Source organism: Pelobates fuscus, chromosome 6 (assembly GCF_036172605.1).
Source record: "Pelobates fuscus isolate aPelFus1 chromosome 6, aPelFus1.pri, whole genome shotgun sequence".
Taxonomy (NCBI): domain Eukaryota; kingdom Metazoa; phylum Chordata; class Amphibia; order Anura; family Pelobatidae; genus Pelobates; species Pelobates fuscus.
In genome coordinates this window covers 300867159-300886712 of record NC_086322.1, presented here as the reverse complement: position 1 = coordinate 300886712, position 19554 = coordinate 300867159, and the positions used below count along the sequence as shown (strand labels likewise).

The 19554-nt window shown below is 39.3% G+C and overlaps 1 protein-coding gene across 1 annotated transcript in view; it reads right to left on the bottom strand.

Moving 5' to 3' along the window:
* SYCP2 (synaptonemal complex protein 2) overlaps nucleotides 1-19554 on the bottom strand; it is an 81440-nt gene that overhangs the window by 26820 nt on the left and 35066 nt on the right. The window contains exons 11-24 of the mRNA XM_063459623.1: nucleotides 19063-19162; nucleotides 17949-18085; nucleotides 17784-17841; nucleotides 17639-17696; nucleotides 9238-9353; nucleotides 8412-8815; nucleotides 7239-7339; nucleotides 6332-6368; nucleotides 5181-5251; nucleotides 5048-5099; nucleotides 4917-4969; nucleotides 3424-3472; nucleotides 497-668; nucleotides 352-401 (exon numbers count right to left, since the gene is read on the bottom strand). Coding sequence (XP_063315693.1) covers nucleotides 352-401; nucleotides 497-668; nucleotides 3424-3472; nucleotides 4917-4969; nucleotides 5048-5099; nucleotides 5181-5251; nucleotides 6332-6368; nucleotides 7239-7339; nucleotides 8412-8815; nucleotides 9238-9353; nucleotides 17639-17696; nucleotides 17784-17841; nucleotides 17949-18085; nucleotides 19063-19162 — 1458 coding nt within the window. The remainder of the gene's footprint in view (nucleotides 1-351; nucleotides 402-496; nucleotides 669-3423; nucleotides 3473-4916; nucleotides 4970-5047; nucleotides 5100-5180; nucleotides 5252-6331; nucleotides 6369-7238; nucleotides 7340-8411; nucleotides 8816-9237; nucleotides 9354-17638; nucleotides 17697-17783; nucleotides 17842-17948; nucleotides 18086-19062; nucleotides 19163-19554) is intronic.

Below are 19554 nucleotides of genomic sequence, written 5' to 3'. Positions count from 1 at the left end.
TTTACTATTTTTAAGAAGGATGAGGGGGACAGGATGGCTAGATGGTGGTTTTAACCCTATAGGGTCAGGAATGCATGTTTGCTCCTTTACTAATTTCCAAGATAAACAACCCCATTATAGCTCCATTTGCCTTCCAATTTTGAGGCCTTCAGGTCCCATGAGTAGTACCTCCCGCAATCACCTTACATTCATTCCCTTACAGTTACCAGTATCTTCCATTACAAGGACTCTTAAACTGTGTCCAGGGTACATTTACCTACTGGATTCTCTCTTTCACTTGCGACCATAGTACACTTTAAAGGGTTATTAGCTCACTTTTTAGGTTTCTGCGCAGTCCAGCTCAGAACTAACCTTATTTGCTTTTTTCCCATCGTTATTTTTGGAAGTATCTTGTGGTCTATCTGTAACATATAATACAAACACCTGCTTTTGAGGAGACATGGCTATGTACAGAAAACACACACAATGAAACAAAAAATATATTACAAGTACTCACACGGAGATGTGTCCTCTGTCCTCTTCCCCTGTTTCTGCCTGCTATACCCCACAATCCTGGGCTTATTTTTGGTATTTGGATTCTTTATCCAACTAATATCAGTTTTACTCTCGTCAGCCCCTCTTTCTGTATCAGTGTCACTGAACAGATGCTTCCGTTGGTAACTTTTACACTGCAAAATGGGAATAATGTGATACCCCAAAATATGTTATAAACAGGTTAAAGCCAATGAGTGAGGTTAGGGTGAGGCTGTAAAAATACAGATACTTATTTAAAAATAAGCAAAAATAAACATTTAAATTAATAGTTTGGTTTTGTAATACTATTTGTAAAAAAAAAAAGAGTAAATCTAGTTAAAAATGTAATAAAATACACCCACACAGAGAATCTCCTAACCTTACATGCTGAAACTATAGGATGTGATGTACATCAATCTATAGATCTCAGTCATATACACTATGGGGAGTTATGTATAAATATGTTGCCCTTTTCCTATTCGCACACATTTTTGTGCTTATGTTCTCCAAAAGTATTTCTCACTGCGCCCCTTGAGTTTCAGTCTTTTTTTTTTTTTTTACATTCTTTATTTTTTTATTTTAGTGGTGCATAGCAAGGTCATGGTATTACATTACAGTTTAGCCAGACAGTGGCCGCAATATTGTACAATAGTAATGCTATAACAAGGCAACTGCCATGTTGTGTTACGTTAAACTCGCTTAAAGTACTGTATAGCATGTTAATCCTAGTACATGTGCTTTCAATAACAAAGATAAACGTGCACGTTTTATAATGTTAGATACTGTCGACATTCCCATCTTTGAGCATGTTAAGACGGCTGATGTGCTAAACAATATTTATGTGCTAGGCAACATTTATATGCTAAACAACATTTATGTGCATGTTCTGCTGGTTGCCTCAGTAGATGTGCCGAAGCAGGCGAGGATTAAGGTAACTTTGTAGTGTCCATCAGCGTGGAACCCTGTAGAGGCTGTCAGCCCACACCACACATCGGCTTAGTTGGCGAGTCCATCGCTTTGGGACATACAGCCGGTAGGATGACGGTAAGATGGTCCAGAGGGGGGGGGAACAGGGCCAGGTTCACATGGATTCAGGCCTCTGGCTGGGCACTGTTAGGCATGATATTGGGGCAGCGGCCGTCCGCCCCGCTCACCGCCGGAGAAGGCCCCATCTGGGGTTTTGAATATTTCTCCTCCAGGGGACTAAACCTCAAGGAGCCAGCCTCACCCTGGATCCAGTGTTCCCTTAGCACGGAGGACCATCGCTGTCGGTCTGCAATCATGTCGAGAATCATGTTTTAAAGGCTTAGAGAGTGGTAAGTTGCAGGAGCTGATCTTACTTGCGACCGTCAAGCTCGGCCTTCGTTCATTTGACCCCTGCTTCCCCCGATTTTGACCGGTGGGGGTTATCCTGGTCCCCACTGGAGGGATTTTATTACTGCTTCTGAGCATCCCTGTCACTCACCAGTCTTCAATGACGTTGTCGACTCTATGCGATTTTGAGCTACCCTACATAGACAATCTCCTGAAGTCTTACTAATGCCTCAAATTCAGAAACCCAAGCCAACAACTCTGCACTCATTATCACATTTCTGGTCCGAGAACCTCTTGGGTATCATCACGCTGGTGTAGCTAGCACACTTAAGGGGCATTGGATCGATGCTATCTGAGACGCATTGACAGATCCCATCAAGGCACCGATAGCGGTGCAACATGTGGCCGGATCATCAGACAATGCATATGGACTCGTTGCAGTCTGAGGCAGGTGAAACAGACTTTACCTCGAGACTGAGACAGTTTTGAGACAAGAATACCCAAGCATGGGATCTGGCTAAGGATGATGAGGCCTGCTCTGCATTGTTTAAATTGATTTTCTTTAGCACCCTTTCAGCAATATACTTTTAGTTTAACTTACTCTAATCCCACAGTAACTTTTCTATTTTAGAGAGTCTGGGAGGCCTAGATTTTACCTATTCCAGTGGTAATTGTTCTCATTGATTTAAAGCTACTAGTTATCGTGTTTGTTAATATTTATTTTCTTTTTTTTTATCTTATCTTATTAGGAGTGGGCATAGTTTTGTACAGCTGTCATATTATACTCTGCCATCAGTTATATACCTACACTAACCCGTTATACAATGAGGTATGGCTTATCTGAGTGTGCATGTGCTGTCCACACTTGTTTTATGTCCATTCATATATTTTCTCATATACATGTCATGCATATACCTCAATGAAAAGGAGATTGATAAAATAACAAACCAATAAAAAAAAATTACAGGCACAGTAATGATCTTACACCCATAATGCTGGCAAAGCATCATGGGAGGTAGTCCAAAACATCTGGAGTGCCTTAGGTTGCCTATGCCCGGTTTAGTCCTTCTATACAAGACCCATTACTAGATTATAACATATATACACACCCTAAAAACCACACATGCTACAAGGGAGTGTTTACACAACACATGTAAATGTAAACTTTGTAATTGATACTCATTTCTTATAGTTACAAAGTTACATAGCTGAAAAGAGACTTGCGTCCATCAAGTTCAGCCTTCCTCACATATGCTTTTGCTTTTGATCCAAAAGAAGGCAAAAAACCCAGTCTGAAGCGCTTCCAATTTTGCAACACACTAGGAAAAAATTCCTTCTTGACCCCAAAATAGCAGTCAGATGTCTCCTTGGATCAAGCAGCTTTTACCCCACTAATTAGAAATTATATCCCTGTATGTTATGTTTTTGCAAGTATTTATACAATTGCAGTTTAAACAGCTGTATAGACTCTGACAAAACCACCTCTTCAGGCAAAGAATTCCATATTCTTAAGAGGTTTTAGATGGAATATTTACTAATAACCATTACTTGAAACATTGACAATGAGTGCTATTCTCCACTTTTAAGACATATTACCTTTTTCTTGCTGTCTGTTTGGTCTCTCTCTTTACTTTCCCCATTTTTCCTTATTAGACAAAAAGAAAAATAAATTAAATAATGCTGAATGGTTTTTAAAACCTAGAAGAATTTGATCAATGACATTAGGTTTTGGTTGGATACAGAGCAGGGACGGACTGTCAGTACTAGGAAGTAGACAGCTGTGCAGGGAATGCTGTGTGTGTCGATCATATGCTGCATTTTAAAATAATAATAATTTCATCAAGTTTGGAAAGGAACACACCCACATATATATATATTTCACATGTTCCTGATGAAAGTCTCGGCACGGGACTGAAACGTTGATTAATGGACCCTCAATAAAGAAATTTAATTCAACAAGACCATGAGTGCAGCCCTTTCTAACACTTGAACTATGTAAGATTTGTCCTCTCAGGCTGGCACCCGGCCATATCAAATTTAGCCGGAGTGCAATCATTATATATATATATATATATATATATATATATATACACACACACAATGTTTGAAAGCTGAGAGCCTCTATGGTTTTCCCAGCTTCACTCCCTACACAGAGACTATCGGTTTTCAAACACTGTCTGACCCAAGGTGCATGTATATGGCTGAAAGATCCTGTCAAATACTGGAGGCAGGGATAGTTTTTTCTCATAAGCTATATGTTTTGTTTTTAACATATACGTTATTTATTTTCTTTCAATGTTTGATTTATGGATTATTATATTAACAATATTTTTGAGGTGACAATTCTCTTTTGAAGCATTAATGATTCAGGCTATCTGTATACAGTTAGGCAATCCCTACACTCTGGACACAAGATGATTTTATAGGAGGGATCTACAGGGTACTGGGAGAAAGCATTCAGAGATCACAAAACATCCAAGCATTAGCTGACCTAAGTGAAAAGACCTTATATTGCTGAATGGATCCACAATGACAACGTCCCAAATCCCCAAAGCTTTCTATGAGAGAGCCCCTATAATACAGATATAGTCACTGGTCATTTCTAAATGAAGAAAAAGAAACAGTCAACCAAGAAGTGAAGATTACCATATCATTAACCAGGCTATATGTTGGCCCTTGGAAGGTCCTTTTAGGGTGAGGGCTAAACCACTAAACACAGGGTGACGAATAGTTGCCTTTTATGCAGGGTCTGGCAAGGCTTTTCACTGCAACGTAGCGCCTTTCACAGGCCCTCGCACATTATGTAAAACAGCTGAACCTTCTCAGCCACACAAGAAAATATAGCTAAAAAACTGCAACCAAACCCTACAAACTAGACACAAGGTAAGCAACTACAATAGGGAAGTGACATGGAGGATTAGTGTCAAAGTCATGTAATCAATTCAGTGTGAGTTCCAGTGAGAATACGATGATAAAGAAAACTCTGAAGTTTCTGAAGTTTGTTTTTGTAACTAATCTGCAGCTAAATGAAAAGTGACATTATATCCATAGTCATTTAGCACATTTTACACCCAATAATATCCGCTTACTTTGTATTTATCAATGTTGTGTTGGTTTCCTTGGAAAAAATATTAAAGGAAGCCTAAAAGAAACAAAGAACATAAGTGTTTAGAATAGAGATAAAATAAAGACATAAAGATGCCTGCTGGGTTACACATACCCCAAGGTTTATGACTGGATCATCAGTTCCGCTGAACCTATAAATGTCGTTCCTGAGAGCAATATAAACACTTTTAGTCCAGCGAAGAGAAACTACGTCTGTTAAATTTCAGGTACAGGATAGTTTAACTTACTTGTTCTTTTCTGCAGATACATTGAATTGCTTTGGTTTTGGTAGACTGGGGCTTCTACTTTTGTGTTTATCCTACAAATTAAACACTTTCTAATTAATAACGTTCAAAATATGTTTTAAACCACATACCTTACAGTGATTGGAGTGCAGCCATAACTCAGACACACACTCAATCCCATTGTCCACAGGCTGCAGACACACACTCAATCCCATCTGCCACAGACTGCAGACACAAACTCAATCCCATCTGCCACAGACTGCAGACACAAACTCAATCCCATCTTCCACAGACTGCAGACCCACACTCAATCCTATCTGCCACAGACTGCAGACACAAACTCAATCCCATCTGCCACAGGCTGCAGACACACACTCAATCCCATCTTCCACAGACTGCAGACACAAACTCAATCCCATCTGCCACAGACTGCAGACACAAACTCAATCCCATCTGCCACAGACTGCAGACCCACACTCAATCCTATCTGCCACAGACTGCAGACACAAACTCAATCCCATTGTCCACAGGCTGCAGACACACACTCAATCCCATCTTCCACAGACTGCAGACACAAACTCAATCCCATCTGCAACAGACTGCAGACACAAACTCAATCCCATCTGCCACAGACTGCAGACACAAACTCAATCCCATCTGCCACAGGCTGCAGACACACACTCAATCCCATCTTCCACAGACTGCAGACACACACTCAATCCCATCTGCCACAGACTGCAGACACACACTCAATCCCATCTGCCACAGACTGCAGACACACACTCAAGCATATCTGCCACAGACTGCAGACACACACTCAATCCCATCTACCACAGACTGCAGACATACACTCATTCCCATCTGCCACAGACTGCAGACACACACTCAATCCCATCTACCACAGACTGCAGACACACACTCAAGCATATCTGCCACAGACTGCAGACACAAACTCAATCTCATCTGCCACAGACACAAACTCAATCCCATCTCTCACAGACACAAACTCAATCCCATCTCTCACAGACACAAACTCAATCCCATCTGACAAGACTGAAGATGTACACTCAATCCTATGTGCCACAAAAACAGATACACACCCAATCCTATGTTCCACAGACTGCAGATACACGCCCAATTATATAAATCTTTACCTGGTTTTCTTTGAGTGTATACTTATTTGTGCAGTTTCTTGGGGGATGAAGAACAGAAATGTAATAAACTAATATTAGCTTTTATCAAAAACATCAAAAAACAATAGTGATTGTGTGCATCAGTATTAGAACAAATAAAACATTGTGATTCATCAAAACTGTGTTTTCTTTCTCAAGGAACATTATAAAATAAGAATACAAAAAAGAAAAAAAATAATAAATCTTAATGGTGCCATCTAAAACAGGGCTTTGACAAAAGAAAGCTGGCATTCAGCACCTAAAATTGGTCTTTCTGAGAACGTGACTGGCTGGTTCCCATTTAAATAAACAGCTACTAATGTCAGTGGTAGAGGAGATGGGAGGTTAGCATCTGACCTCTGGCTTTAGTGGGGCCCCAGGCAATATCTGTGTGATGTGGTAACTGTGACATCTTCCTACTCCTCACTCCTGGGACATCATCCTTATAGATAGTGTGGGGAGAGAGTGTATGAACATGTGTTTTGGTAAAGTATTGGAAAGTTATGTATGTACATCTGTGGAGTTGCACAATGTACTTGTGCGAGTGCTCAATGTTATTTGGAGAGTGTCTGATGTGTGGTTATTAGGGTATGTGTGCGAGAGAGGGTTAAGGTGTGAGAGAGTGCATTTTGTTTCTGAAAGTTTTACCGGTTTCCTAATGACTAGGGTAATATGTCAAGCCATGGTCAAAAACTAAAAATGAATGATTGGTCTTCAAAACACACATCGGGTGGTTGGTCATGATCCACTAACATCTTATTGGTCACTAAATCTAACAAAGATAACTGACTAACTTATTAAACATATTTTTCCTGTTCCTATTCTTTTTTTATTGAACACAAACTAAAATAAATAAAAAATAAGCAATAAGTAACACAAGTCCAGATACCTTGCCGATGCCATTTGGACAGGCTTTTTCAGTGTAACTGCCCTAGAGTATTTGCTCCCAATCCTGTGGATCAGTGACAGAGCTACCTTTTCGTTCTTATCCTGTGAAAAGGTAATGATAGACTTTACATAAATCTCAACGGAAAAAACATGTAACCAAGAAAATTACTAAATACTCCAATTACAGCTATTTGAACTATAAGTGAAGAAGTACAAAATGCTCTCACAGTACAGCAGAAGCCCCCACCTCCTAGCATGAAATAATTTCAGAACAAACGCTTTGTGAATGTCCTTGGAAGAGAACATAGCAGGAAAACAGACTCTCTAACTTACAGTATATGACCCCACAATCAATTCCTAAATAATCTCCCCGAAATAATGGAGAGTACCCCTAAGGTTAACAAATTGTACTTAAAAGTGCCAGACTACAGCACTATGGTGACTATAGTCACCAAAACGACTTTAGCTTAAAGAGACACTATAGTTTGCAGAACAACTACTGCTTAATGTAGTTGTTCTGGTGAGTATGATCATTGCCTTCAGGCATTTTCATGTAAACAATGCCTTTTCAGAGAAAAGGCAGTGTTTATCTTGCCCCCTAGGAACACCTCCAGTGGCCACTCCTCGGAGAGTCACTACTGGTGCTTTCTGGGGCAGTGCTGCACATTAGGCAGCACTGTCGTTCAGCATCTCCACACTGCATGGAGATGCTGAACTTTCCTCATAGAGATGCATTAATTCAATGCATCTCTATGAGGAGGAATTAATAGGCTCAGCCGGCGTTTGGCCCCGCCTCCTTGCTCATTTCAGCCAATCCAATGCTTTCCCTATTCCTTACGTGTACCACTAGTTCAGAATCAATGGTGTATTGCAAAAACAAATGTGTAATTTTTTGTTGCAACTTAAAACTAATGGACTAAATCCAGTGTGACGTTCTCAATGTAAATTTGAGCAAGCATTTAGCATTTGTGGCTTGCTAACTATGCAGTATAGTTAATTCAATAAACAAGGTCCAGTTAACTTAATACAAATTAAAACTAAATTTGAATCAATTATCAGCAGCCTGGCATTTTTAATTGTTATTTGCTACATTTGGAAAAGAGCATATTTGGATGTCATTTGCAATCATTTCCTGACTAATACAAACCGAGAAAAGAAGAGGGCTGCAAGTTACCTTTTCTTTTTCAGCATCCTTCACTGAGACTGGAGGAAGTCCTGACTGCTTTGATCCATGCAGCTGCGATGCCTCCTTTTTGTCGCTGTCCTTTCCGATACTTTTCAATAAACTGGCATTTTGGGCATCAATCCTGGATAGTCCATTGGTTCTGCTACAGTTGCTGTTTTTTACTGATGTTTCAGGCTGTAAGGACTGCTCGTTTCCATACTTCTTTATTTCAGCACTTCTTTCTACATTATAGGAAACACAGTCTGAGCTGGGATTTAGGTTTGGACATTTATGACCTTCAGCCTTGAGATGTAACTTCTGAGTGGCTTTTACTGGCTGCTTCAGAAATTGCCTTCTCTCAGACACTGAACTGGAGGAGTGCTGTTTGACCACACTGCTGCCTACACCTATGCCTATGAACACATGAAAGCATAACATATAACATTGCAATTTAACTTAGATAAAAACAAAAAAGATCTTAGATAAAAACAGATCCAAGGAATAACTGACTGGAATAAGAACTAACTCCTTCACTGAGTATTTAAAAAAAAAAAGAAGAGATTTTTTTTACCATTTATGTAAAATCAATATTTATCAATAACATATTTGCACGCACAGTTGCAAATGGAAGAAAAAAAATGGGGCAGGCAGAAAAATGGGTGTAAAAAATAGGAATTGTCCAATCACAGAAACATGGGACGATGCACACTCATAAATGTCTTGGGATTAATATGTGTAATACAGAAAGTGTGCTAGTCTGGGATTTTATGGGGTTGTGCAGTAGAATTCTACCACATATGAAACTGGGCTGGAAAGGGTTACATGAGTCACTTACCTTGATTGCAAACAAGTTCTTCAGATACACTGAATTTGGCCTTCTCACATCTAGGCTTCTTCCTGCCCAAGTCATGTTTCTGTTCAGTCAAACAGCTCCCTGAGACACTGGGCAATCTATAGGCAGATACAAATTATATAGATATTTAGAATAACCAAATTTGGCATCCTGATTTATCATCTCAAAGAGGACTAAAGAATCCTAGGTGGAGATAATACCACCAGTGCCCTATCCATCAAGCAGTAAGCTTGCTCAAACAAATGTGAGTACATCTCCTATACTGTATATCATCTTATGGTCTTATTTCTACAGTGAGCACTATATTTGCCATTTTTATCTTCTCAGTTTGGAACCTCTATCACTGCATAAACATCTGAAGAATTTATTTACCACATATATCCCAGAAGTGTGGATCTTTCCACTTCGCGCTAAACATAAACATATATCTTATACTATATTGTACCATAAAAGTTCTCTCTTTTATGTTTTCCATGCACTTCTGGAATTACAATCACTCTACCTCCAAGAATCCCTGATTTTATCCAGTCTGGTTGTTCCCTTCAAGACTTTTTATCTACCATCTATATACCATGAAATTTGGACCACACTTGTTTCACTATATATAATATTTCTGTAATTTTAACTTTGGTACATTCCATTTTATTAAGGCGCAATCTTCTCTCCTTTCCTTCTTTTCCATTACATATTGTGGGGTATTAAGAGGAAACCCCTTTCTGTTTGTAAGTGTGCTGCCTATTAAACTATATTATATTTTCTGTGGTCATCTTAGCACTGATCCTTTTGTTACAATATAAGGGCAGATTGAGCATGGGACAGGCTGCTGCTGGAAATCTGTGCTGTGTGTGAGTGTCAGAGAATGTGTAGTTTGTGTGTATAAGTCAGTGTGTCTGTGTGCAGTATGTTTGTGTATGGTCAGTGTTAGAGAGTGTCAGTGCGCACTTTAACAAGTGGAATATAAATAAATAATCAATACCCGTATGTATCTATAAATCATTTGGTGTGTGTGTGTGGCAGTTTGTGTGTTGGTGGATGTATTACATTTATGATTTATCATTATTTATGTAATAGTTATATGTGTTAATGTTTGTATTTGGCGTTCTGTGAGTATGCATCTATAAAGCAGTGTGTGTATGAGGCAGTGTGTGTATGTATTAGGCAGTTTGTGTGAGGATGAGGTAGTTTGTGTGTGTCTGTTAGGCAGTTGTGTGAGTGTTTGAGGCAGATTGTATGTGTTGGTGTATGTATGTGCGTATTAAGCAGTTTGTGTGCATGTATTTATAAGGCACTTTCTGTGTGTAAGTATTTGGCAGTGTACCTGTGTGTATGTATAAGGCAGTTTGGTTGTTGGTATGTGTATGTACAAGGAAGTTTGCTAAGAGAGAGGAATACTCCACACACACACACACACACAAAGTATTTCAGCTTGCTGGAGTGCTTTATATGTCTGGGCGTTTGTCATTTTCTTGACAGTTTATAAAAGGGCTGATTTCAATAGAATTCAGACCTTTTATATCTGGGGGCTAAGACACCTCCCTGCCTGTCACACAGCTAGGAAGAATTTTTTTCACTTCCTTTAGCTAAACAGTCTTCCCCCTTTCCCAATATCCTGAACTAGAGCTCAGTGGAAAATATAGGAAAGCTGTGATTCAGTGTGCATGCGAACAATTGCGATTCCAGCAACATTGATTTTCATTGAGAAGCCTCTGATTGGAGGGCTTGCAGGGCTTTGGGGGTGTATCTGCTAAATTGTTGAAATAAATCAGTGAAATGTTTCTTTATGGAGTTTAGTGAATAAACTTGTGACACTAGAGAACTCTCTCATGCGGGGACGCTAAAATTCCTTTCACCGGCCCTGATTTCTACACTTTGATGAAAGCCTGTGACATTTCTGGTATTTATATCACACTAAACTTTTCTGTGCTTATTATAAAGGGTGAACTTTAACAATAAATGAGACTAATGTAGATTATGCCAGCTATAGTGCATCTATAAACTACATTTTATTTATTTATTGACATTCTTTATTTTTTAGTGCAAAGAGAAAAATACAAGCTGATATAGACATTTCAGCAATAGCATACTCGATATGAAACGATGAAAGAAACTGCTAAAATTGCTGAGAATACTGCACTATTTTTTGTAAAATAATAAAAGTCATAACAGGCTATACTAGCCATGTCAAAGTAGTAGTCCGAACAGTCATGATACATATGTAAATCCAGTTAGTAGAACAAAAGAGTAGCACGTGGTGTGATGAGACAGCTAGACATATAGATATAATCATTTACAATTTACAACAGAATTCCAGAGTAGGTTATCGGATATCACAAAAAATAAACATTTGTATTGCTGACAGAATAAAAGAACTCAAAACAAACAAAAACAAATATCATGATGCGAATACCAAGAGATAAGACATATTATCAGCTTGATAATCTATGCTAGACATGTTGTTTGGTTACAAGGCTTGTGATCTGCTGGGACCCCCAATCGCCTAAATGGAAGCTAGCCAGAGGCGGTCTGCATCTAAGACATGCTGTGGCGAAACCAGCTTCGCCACTGTGAACTGGAGAGGCCTGGTTGCTAGCCTCCTGCCCTGCGACTATTGCTCTATAAAAACTCTATTTGGGCATGTAATAATTTATATTGCTGCTACCGGCCCTTTAAAATCATCTATGAACAGATTGGGACTTTTGGGACTACTGTCCCTTTAAGACTGTGAAGCATATTCTAGTGTACTGCCTGTAATATTGTATATGTATTCATGTGTTAAGTTTAACCTGGGTGATATGTATGCAGCATTCATCTCATTGTTCGGTAGAATCACTCCATTCATTATATTGAGTGAAACTACCGAACAACCAGACCACCCAGGAATAAGTGTGCCTCCAATTACCGTTTGCAACAATGTTGCAAACAGGTAATTGGCAAATCCATGTAATGTATTCTTTGTCCTCTGGGTGGCCGCCATTCGGGAAACAAACACGTGGCGGCGGCCATCTTAAACTACCGAACAGCGGTGTTTTGCCGTCGAGTGTCTGGAACTGAAATCGGACACTCGACTAGGCAAACACCGCTGAGACCTCCAGACTTCCAGGATTTCTTGGGGAAACTACCGAACGGCCCGCCGTTCGGTAGAAAGAAACGTACGAACTAGGGGATTCATGCGAATCCCCCTTAGTCTCTATAACACCAGTAATTCGTCTGTTTCATACATATGTATTTGGGGTACATCCAGGAATTGGGGAAAAGGGTGTACGGTATAATTATGTTAAGTGTTAATCTAAGGGGAGGAAATGTGTGGGAGGTACATCCATGTGATTGGTTAATTTCATCCTCCCCCTGGGAGTGTCCTGTATGTACTTGTTTGTAATAAAAGCCAGACTGGGTGTCCCAGTCCTGAGTTCTTGCTTAACCCTCAAAGCGATGTGTCGTCTCGTTCTTTGGGGGAATGGGATTGTATGCTGACTGCCAGGAGTGTAAGCCGATGTCTGCTTTTCTTGTTCAGCTGTTCCAGTGTTCGTGTGTCTCCAGTCGGGAGAATGGTGTTTGCAGTAGCTGCCTGTGCATCTGGAAAGGGGATTATCGCCTAAACTGGGTTTTATCCTCTTGTAAGTGAAACGGTCCGTTACACATGCTTTATGCAATCAGGTGTGATTGTCAGCCAATGCCCTGATTGGGAATACATCTGCCATCTAAGCTCAGGCTATTTCTGCAGGTGGCATTGTAGGGCCAAGATATGGTGGCCCCAGACGTAATCGAGAGCTTGCACTCCTGTGCCACGAACTCGGGAGCTCTGCAAGACCATGTTTTCCCAATCCGGGGGAAAACAGAAGGCCTTTTCAGACTTGATATAGTGTTGTTGAGTATGGCTTGGGCACTTTCTGCTTGTATGGCTGGAGTGTTGGGTTAAATCACGGGTAGGCTCTACGCACAGGTAGGCTCGAAGTTGGCTTGCCAAATAGCAGTGTGATAGGCAAGTTGCTTGCAAGGAGACCCCCCAGGCCTCACTTCACAATGACCCCTGGGCACAACAGAGAGAACTTGCGAGGACCTAAACCTCCGCTGGGCCGCACTATATCCTCCGGGGCAAATATCAGCAGACACAGTGCCTCTCCCCCTCCCCCGGCATCAGCATGAACCGTTCAGCTGCAGGTTGAGATAAGTTTATGTTGGGCATGAAATATTGGTTCAGGGAGCTGTAAAACTCGAGTAGTTCAAGAGCTAAGGAGGAGCTCACTCGAAATGAAGCTCATGCCCCGCTCCCTATAATCTTCATTTTATTAAGACAGAAGGTGAATATTTTCCCTCTCACATTTTATTGTTTTGCTCTCTTTAGATGATGGTATACTTATTATTATTGTCATTGTACATGTTATCTTTAATTTGCTTTTTAGACATAATAAATTGTTTATTTCCGCTGCCAAGCTCAGACACTGGGTGTAGTGGTGTTGTGGAGACAGGCTCAGGCCCCAAGTGTAATGGTGTTGTGAAGACAGGCTCAGGCACAGAGTGTAGTGGTGTTGTGGAGACAGGCACAGGCACTGAGTGTAGTGGCGTTGTGGAGACAAGTTCAGGCACAGAGTGTAGTGGTATTATGGATACAGGCTTGGAGACTATGGTGAGGCCTGATAGAAAGCAGTTGTTGTTGGGGATTCCATCATAAGAGGTGTGGAGCTGGACAATAGTGGTCTTGTGAGATGTCTTCCTGGAGCTACTGCTCACAGAGACAGGAGACATATTTGTAATATTGCTAAGCAAGCAAAGCAGGAAGGGGAATTTGATGTACTTGTCCATCTTGGGACAAATGACTTGGCTTGCAATGAGGTTTCAGAGGTAAAGGATGTTTTTTGTGCTTTTGCCAATGATATACAGCAGGTTGCTTCTGCACTGTCATTCTCTGAAGTTCTGCCTGTGCATAACACTCAGACGTATGCATATAAGGGACTTTAACATGTGACTTGGTGAATGGTGTCGGGAGCAAGGATTTGACTTTATTTCTCATGGTAGCTCTGTTTGGAATGGAAATAAACTGTACAAAAAAGATGGTTTGCATCTTTCTCAAAAGGGAACAAATGTTCTCAGTGAGCAGTTCAGAGGTTTTGCTAGGATGTATTTAAACTAGGAGGGGGGGGCAAAAGGGTGATAAAACATCAATCCAATTGTCCCCCAAAACAAGTACAGAAGGTGCCTGTAGCAAGTGTGTTAAAAATGATAAGCTTAGAGTCATGTCTACAAATGCCAACAGTTTAGAGAATAAGATCCACAAACTTGTTGGCAATAAAGGCAACTGATAGTGTAGATTTAGTCGCTGTTACTGAGACATGGTATAATGAGAAAAATGACTGGTACATAGCAATACCAGGGTACTCTTTATATAGAAAATACACTGAAGGAAAGAAAGGGGGAGGGGTGGCCCTGTATGTGAAGGATAGCATAAAATCTATCATAATAAAAGTGCGTGTGGCGAATATAGAGTCCGTTTGGGTTACGTTAGAATTTAGTAATCACACTAACTTGTGTAGGTGTGATTTATAAGCACCCAGGACAAATAGAAGAGTTAGATAATCTACTAGTTTAGAAAATAGCTAAAATGACAATGAAGGGGGAAGTTACCATCATGGGTGACTTTAATCTTCCTGATGTAAACTGGAAAACCAAAATAGCTGCTTGTGCCAGGAGCACACATATTCTAAAATCCCTACTGGGAATGTCTCTAAAACAAGTCGTTGAGGAGGCGACACGTAAAGAGGCCATACTAGATTTAGTGTTGACAAATGGAGATTTGGTGTCAGATATTACTGTAGGCGAAAGTTTAAGATCCAGTGATCATCAGTCAGTGTGGTTTAATATAAGAACAGTGACTGAGTCACAACACACAAAAACAAACGTTTTAGATTTTAGAAAAACATACTTTTCTAAAATTAGAATATGTGTAAAGGCGTCATTATCAGACTGGAGCAGTTTAAATGGATTCCAAGAGAAATGGGATTATTTAAAAATTGCACTACTGAAGGCAACAGAAAATTGCATTAGGCTTGTTAGTAAAAGCAAAAAAAATAAGAAACCGCTGTGGTACTCCGCAGATGTGGCCAAAATAGTAAAAAACGAAAAGTTAGCATTTAGTAATTATAAAAAAAAAAAAAACAGAGTGAGCTAAGCAAGTTATAAGAGCTTCCAAATCACACACAAAAGAGAAAATAGCACTGTCTGTTAAAAAAGAGGACAAAGCATTTTTTTTGTTACATAAATGAGAAAAGGAAAGTAAAACAAGGATTATCTAGATTAAAAGCAAAATAAGGAAAGTATGTAGAAGAGGATAAAGGTCTAGCTGACTGCCTCAATGAATATTTTTGTTCCGTATTTACAGATGAAAATTAAGGAAAGGGGCCTCAGTTGGGGAAAAGGACAAATTAGTAATTTGTTACATGTGAGTTTACAGAGGAAGAGGTTCTATTTCAATTGTCAAAAGTAAAGACAAATAAGTCAATGGGGCCTGATGGAATACACCCAAAGATATTAAAAGAGCTTAGTGGTCTACTAGCAAAACCATTAACAGATTTATTTAACCAATCATTGTTAACAGGAGTAGTCCCAGAAGATTGGAAGTTAGCGAATGTTGTGCCCATTAGTAGTAGGGGGGACTATAGGTCAGTAACTATAGGTCAGTAAGCCTTACTCAAGTAGTGGGGAAGTAATGGAAACCATGTTAGAGGATAGGATTGTTGAACATCTAAAATCACATGGATTTCAAGATCAGAGACAACATAGGTCATGCCAAACTAATCTTATTGATTTTTTTGATTGGGTAACTAAAATATTAGATCATGGTGCTGCAGTAGACATTGCTTACCTAGATTTCAGAAGGCTTTTGACACTGTTGCACATAGAAGGCTTATCAATAAACTGCAATCTTTGCGTTTGGATTCCAATATTGTTGAATGGGTAAGGCAGTGGCTGAGTAACAGGCAACAGAGGGTTGTAGTCTATAGAGTATATTTAAAGCATGGTCTTGTCACCAGTGGGGTACCTCAGGATCTGTACTTGGACCCATTCTCTTTAATATTTTTATTAGTGATATTGCAGAAGGTCATGATAGGAAGGTATACCTTTTTGATGATGATACTAAGATATGTAACAGGGTTGATGTTCCAGGAGGGATAATCCAAATGGCAAATGATTTAGGTAAATTAGAAAAATGGTCAGAGTAGTGGCAGCTGACATTTAATGTGGATAAATGCAAGATAATGCATCTTGGACGTAAAAACCCAAGGGCAAAGTACAGAATATTTGTTAACATCTGAGGAAAGGGATGTAGGGGTAATTATTTCAGATAACTTAAAGGTAGGCAGACAATGTAATAGAACAGCAGGAAATACTAGCATAATGCTTGGTTGTATAGGGAGAGGTATTAGCAGGAGAAAGAGGGAAGTGCTCATGCCATTGTACAGAACACTGGTGAGACCTCACTTGCAGTATTGAACACAGTACTGGAGACCGTATCTCCAGAATGATATTGATACTTTAGAGAGAGTTTAGAGAAGGGCTACTAAACTGGTTCATGGATTGCAGGATAAAAGTTACAAGGAAAGGTTAAAGGATCTTAACATGTATAGCTTGGAGGAAAGACGAGACGGGGGATATGATAGAAACATTTAAATACATAAAGGGAATGAACACAGTAAAGGTACTATACTTAAAAGAAGAAAAACAACCACAACAAGAGGACATAGTCTTAAATTAGAGGGGCAAAGGTTTCAAAATAATATCAGTAAGTATTACTTTACTGAGAGGGTAGTGGATGCATTTTATAGCCTTCCAGCTGAAGTGGTAGAGGTTAACACAGTGAAGAAGTTTAAGCATGCGTGGGATAAGGCATAAGGCTATCCTATCTATAAGATAAGGCCAGGGACTAATGAAAGTATTTAGAAAATTGGGCAGACTAGATGGGCCGAATGGTTCTTATCTGCCGTCACATTCTATGTTTCTATGTTCATCTCAAACATGGAGTAAAGAAAATTATGCATGTAGCCAACCACATCTCAAAGTGTGCAGACACATGCCTGGGGTTGTGGGGGCTAATGTGCCAGTGGGTGGTCATCATACTGTTACTTTACATTTGTAGTGTTTATATCTATTCCAGAGAAGGAGTGGTTGGAATAATGTTGCACCTATACAGGTCCTTCCAGTATAGCTATCAAAGTGACTCCTAGTCAAGCTTGGCTTAACAGGTACACATTGTATGTTTAACATTACCATCTCCACATCCAGCAGCAAAGACAATCAGCTACACTCAGACATTTTGTTACCAGACTATTTCCTGAGATGCCATACCATAATGGCACACATTGTACAATGAATATAACAACAAGCTACATACACGGTTGGTTCCATCCTGTTTACAGGCTGAGTGCCCAGCACAATCTCAGCTTTCTCTTCTGTAATTAGAAATCATTAACTCTGGTTATCACTCTATGCTTTATATTTCAAACTTAAAAAAACAATTTAATAATACTGGTCATTACCGGGACTTCTTAATGATTCATCCATTTTCATCATTTCAAAATCATTACCAAGTTTCATCTAAAAAAACAAACAAAAACAAAAAAACATGCACACAAAATAATGTTTAGCTCCTGATTCAACCTAAACATAGATAATATTTTTTTTGTTTTTCACTTATAACATACCTTCTGAAACGAAACATTTTCTATTGTGGTGATTGGCTGGCTAACTTTTTTATATGTTGAAGATGTGGATCCAGTGTTTCTCTCTGCAGAGCTGATCATTTCTAAACGTGGTTTTACTCTCCCTTTATGCTGTAATGCTGAAAAGAAATATTACAAAAATAAAATACATTAAATAAAATAAAGGACTAAATCTATAGTTTGGCAGAGGAACAATGACTATAGATTATCAGTTTGCGCAAAATGTTTAAATGTTGAATTACAAACAGGATCTGTATAGCTTGTGTATGCAAAGTGCTCTAGCTCCCTCTTATGTTGTGAATAAAACATGCACATTTCAGCAGCATCCCAATATGATGCATTTCGGCTCAGAGATGGACTTCACTTTTCTGTTTTTTTTTTTTATGCCTGTTTGTATATCTGTATCTATCTATCTATCTATGCATAAGTTATTGATTAGATTTATAATGAATTACCTGGAAACATTACAGTAACTGAGTGTTTTAATGGAATAATCCAAAATAAAAAATAAATTTTCCTTATGTTACAGTATTCCTTTTTTGGTGTAGACTGAGGGATCCCCAAGACTGTCTCCACTTTGCCCTCAAGGAAATCATCAACACCAAAGATCTCTGTACAAGTTCAATAATTTTAATAAAGGAGAACTGGGGCCCTGAGTTGCATATGCAGCAATTGCCATTATCTTGACCAATAAAATGCTTCTCACAGAGAAGCACTGAATCTAATAGTCCCCAATGAGAAGCCATCACAATCTCTTTGGAAGCGCATTTAAAGCAAGTGAAAAAGGAACAGACTGACAGACGTGAGGCTCAACACCTAATGCCATTTATAAAAGTGCAGATTTTTTACATTGAAAGGCTTCAGTTTAGCTGTAAGAAGCACGGTGATGAGGTTTGGATCCAAAATTCCAAGCTGGGTATAGAATTGATGGCTAGGTATTCTCAGAAACAGTGACATTAGAGGGCTGGTGTCAGTATGAGCGCACAGTAAAGATTTGGAAAAGTGATCAAGAAAATAAGGAACATGTATTTTCAACCACTATTATAATATTAGATTTGGCTTTGGCAGGACAAGTGAAACGAAGGGTGCAACTCACGTGTGTTAGCTGCTGTTGGTGGGTTTTTTAGTTTGTAAACCCCCAAAACAGGGATGATCATTCTTGCTTCCGAAACTTTCTTTTTAATGGGAGTAACTAGCTGAAAAATAAAACAAGTCACTTTTTCACAAAGCACCACAGTAAATACATGAATTTTGTATCTGCAACTAACTCCATATAAATCACAGTTTGTAGTTATGGCTTATGAAATACCCAAACCACGGGGCAAGATGTGGCATAAACCAGTAAATATGGAGCACATAGGTACGATAAATGACTTAGTGGCGATAAATGTCAACTTAAACTCCTAACCCTTAAAATCTGACATCTTTAGTCCAAATCCTGAACCCACAAAGCCGTATCTTTATAAACAGCAGCACTAATCCTACATTATTGTAACAGCGGCTGACATTGAATCAATCAGAAAACACTGGTTATAGCTACTTTTCAAATCCTGACAATGTAAAAACATTTGCTTTTTAAAAATAATTT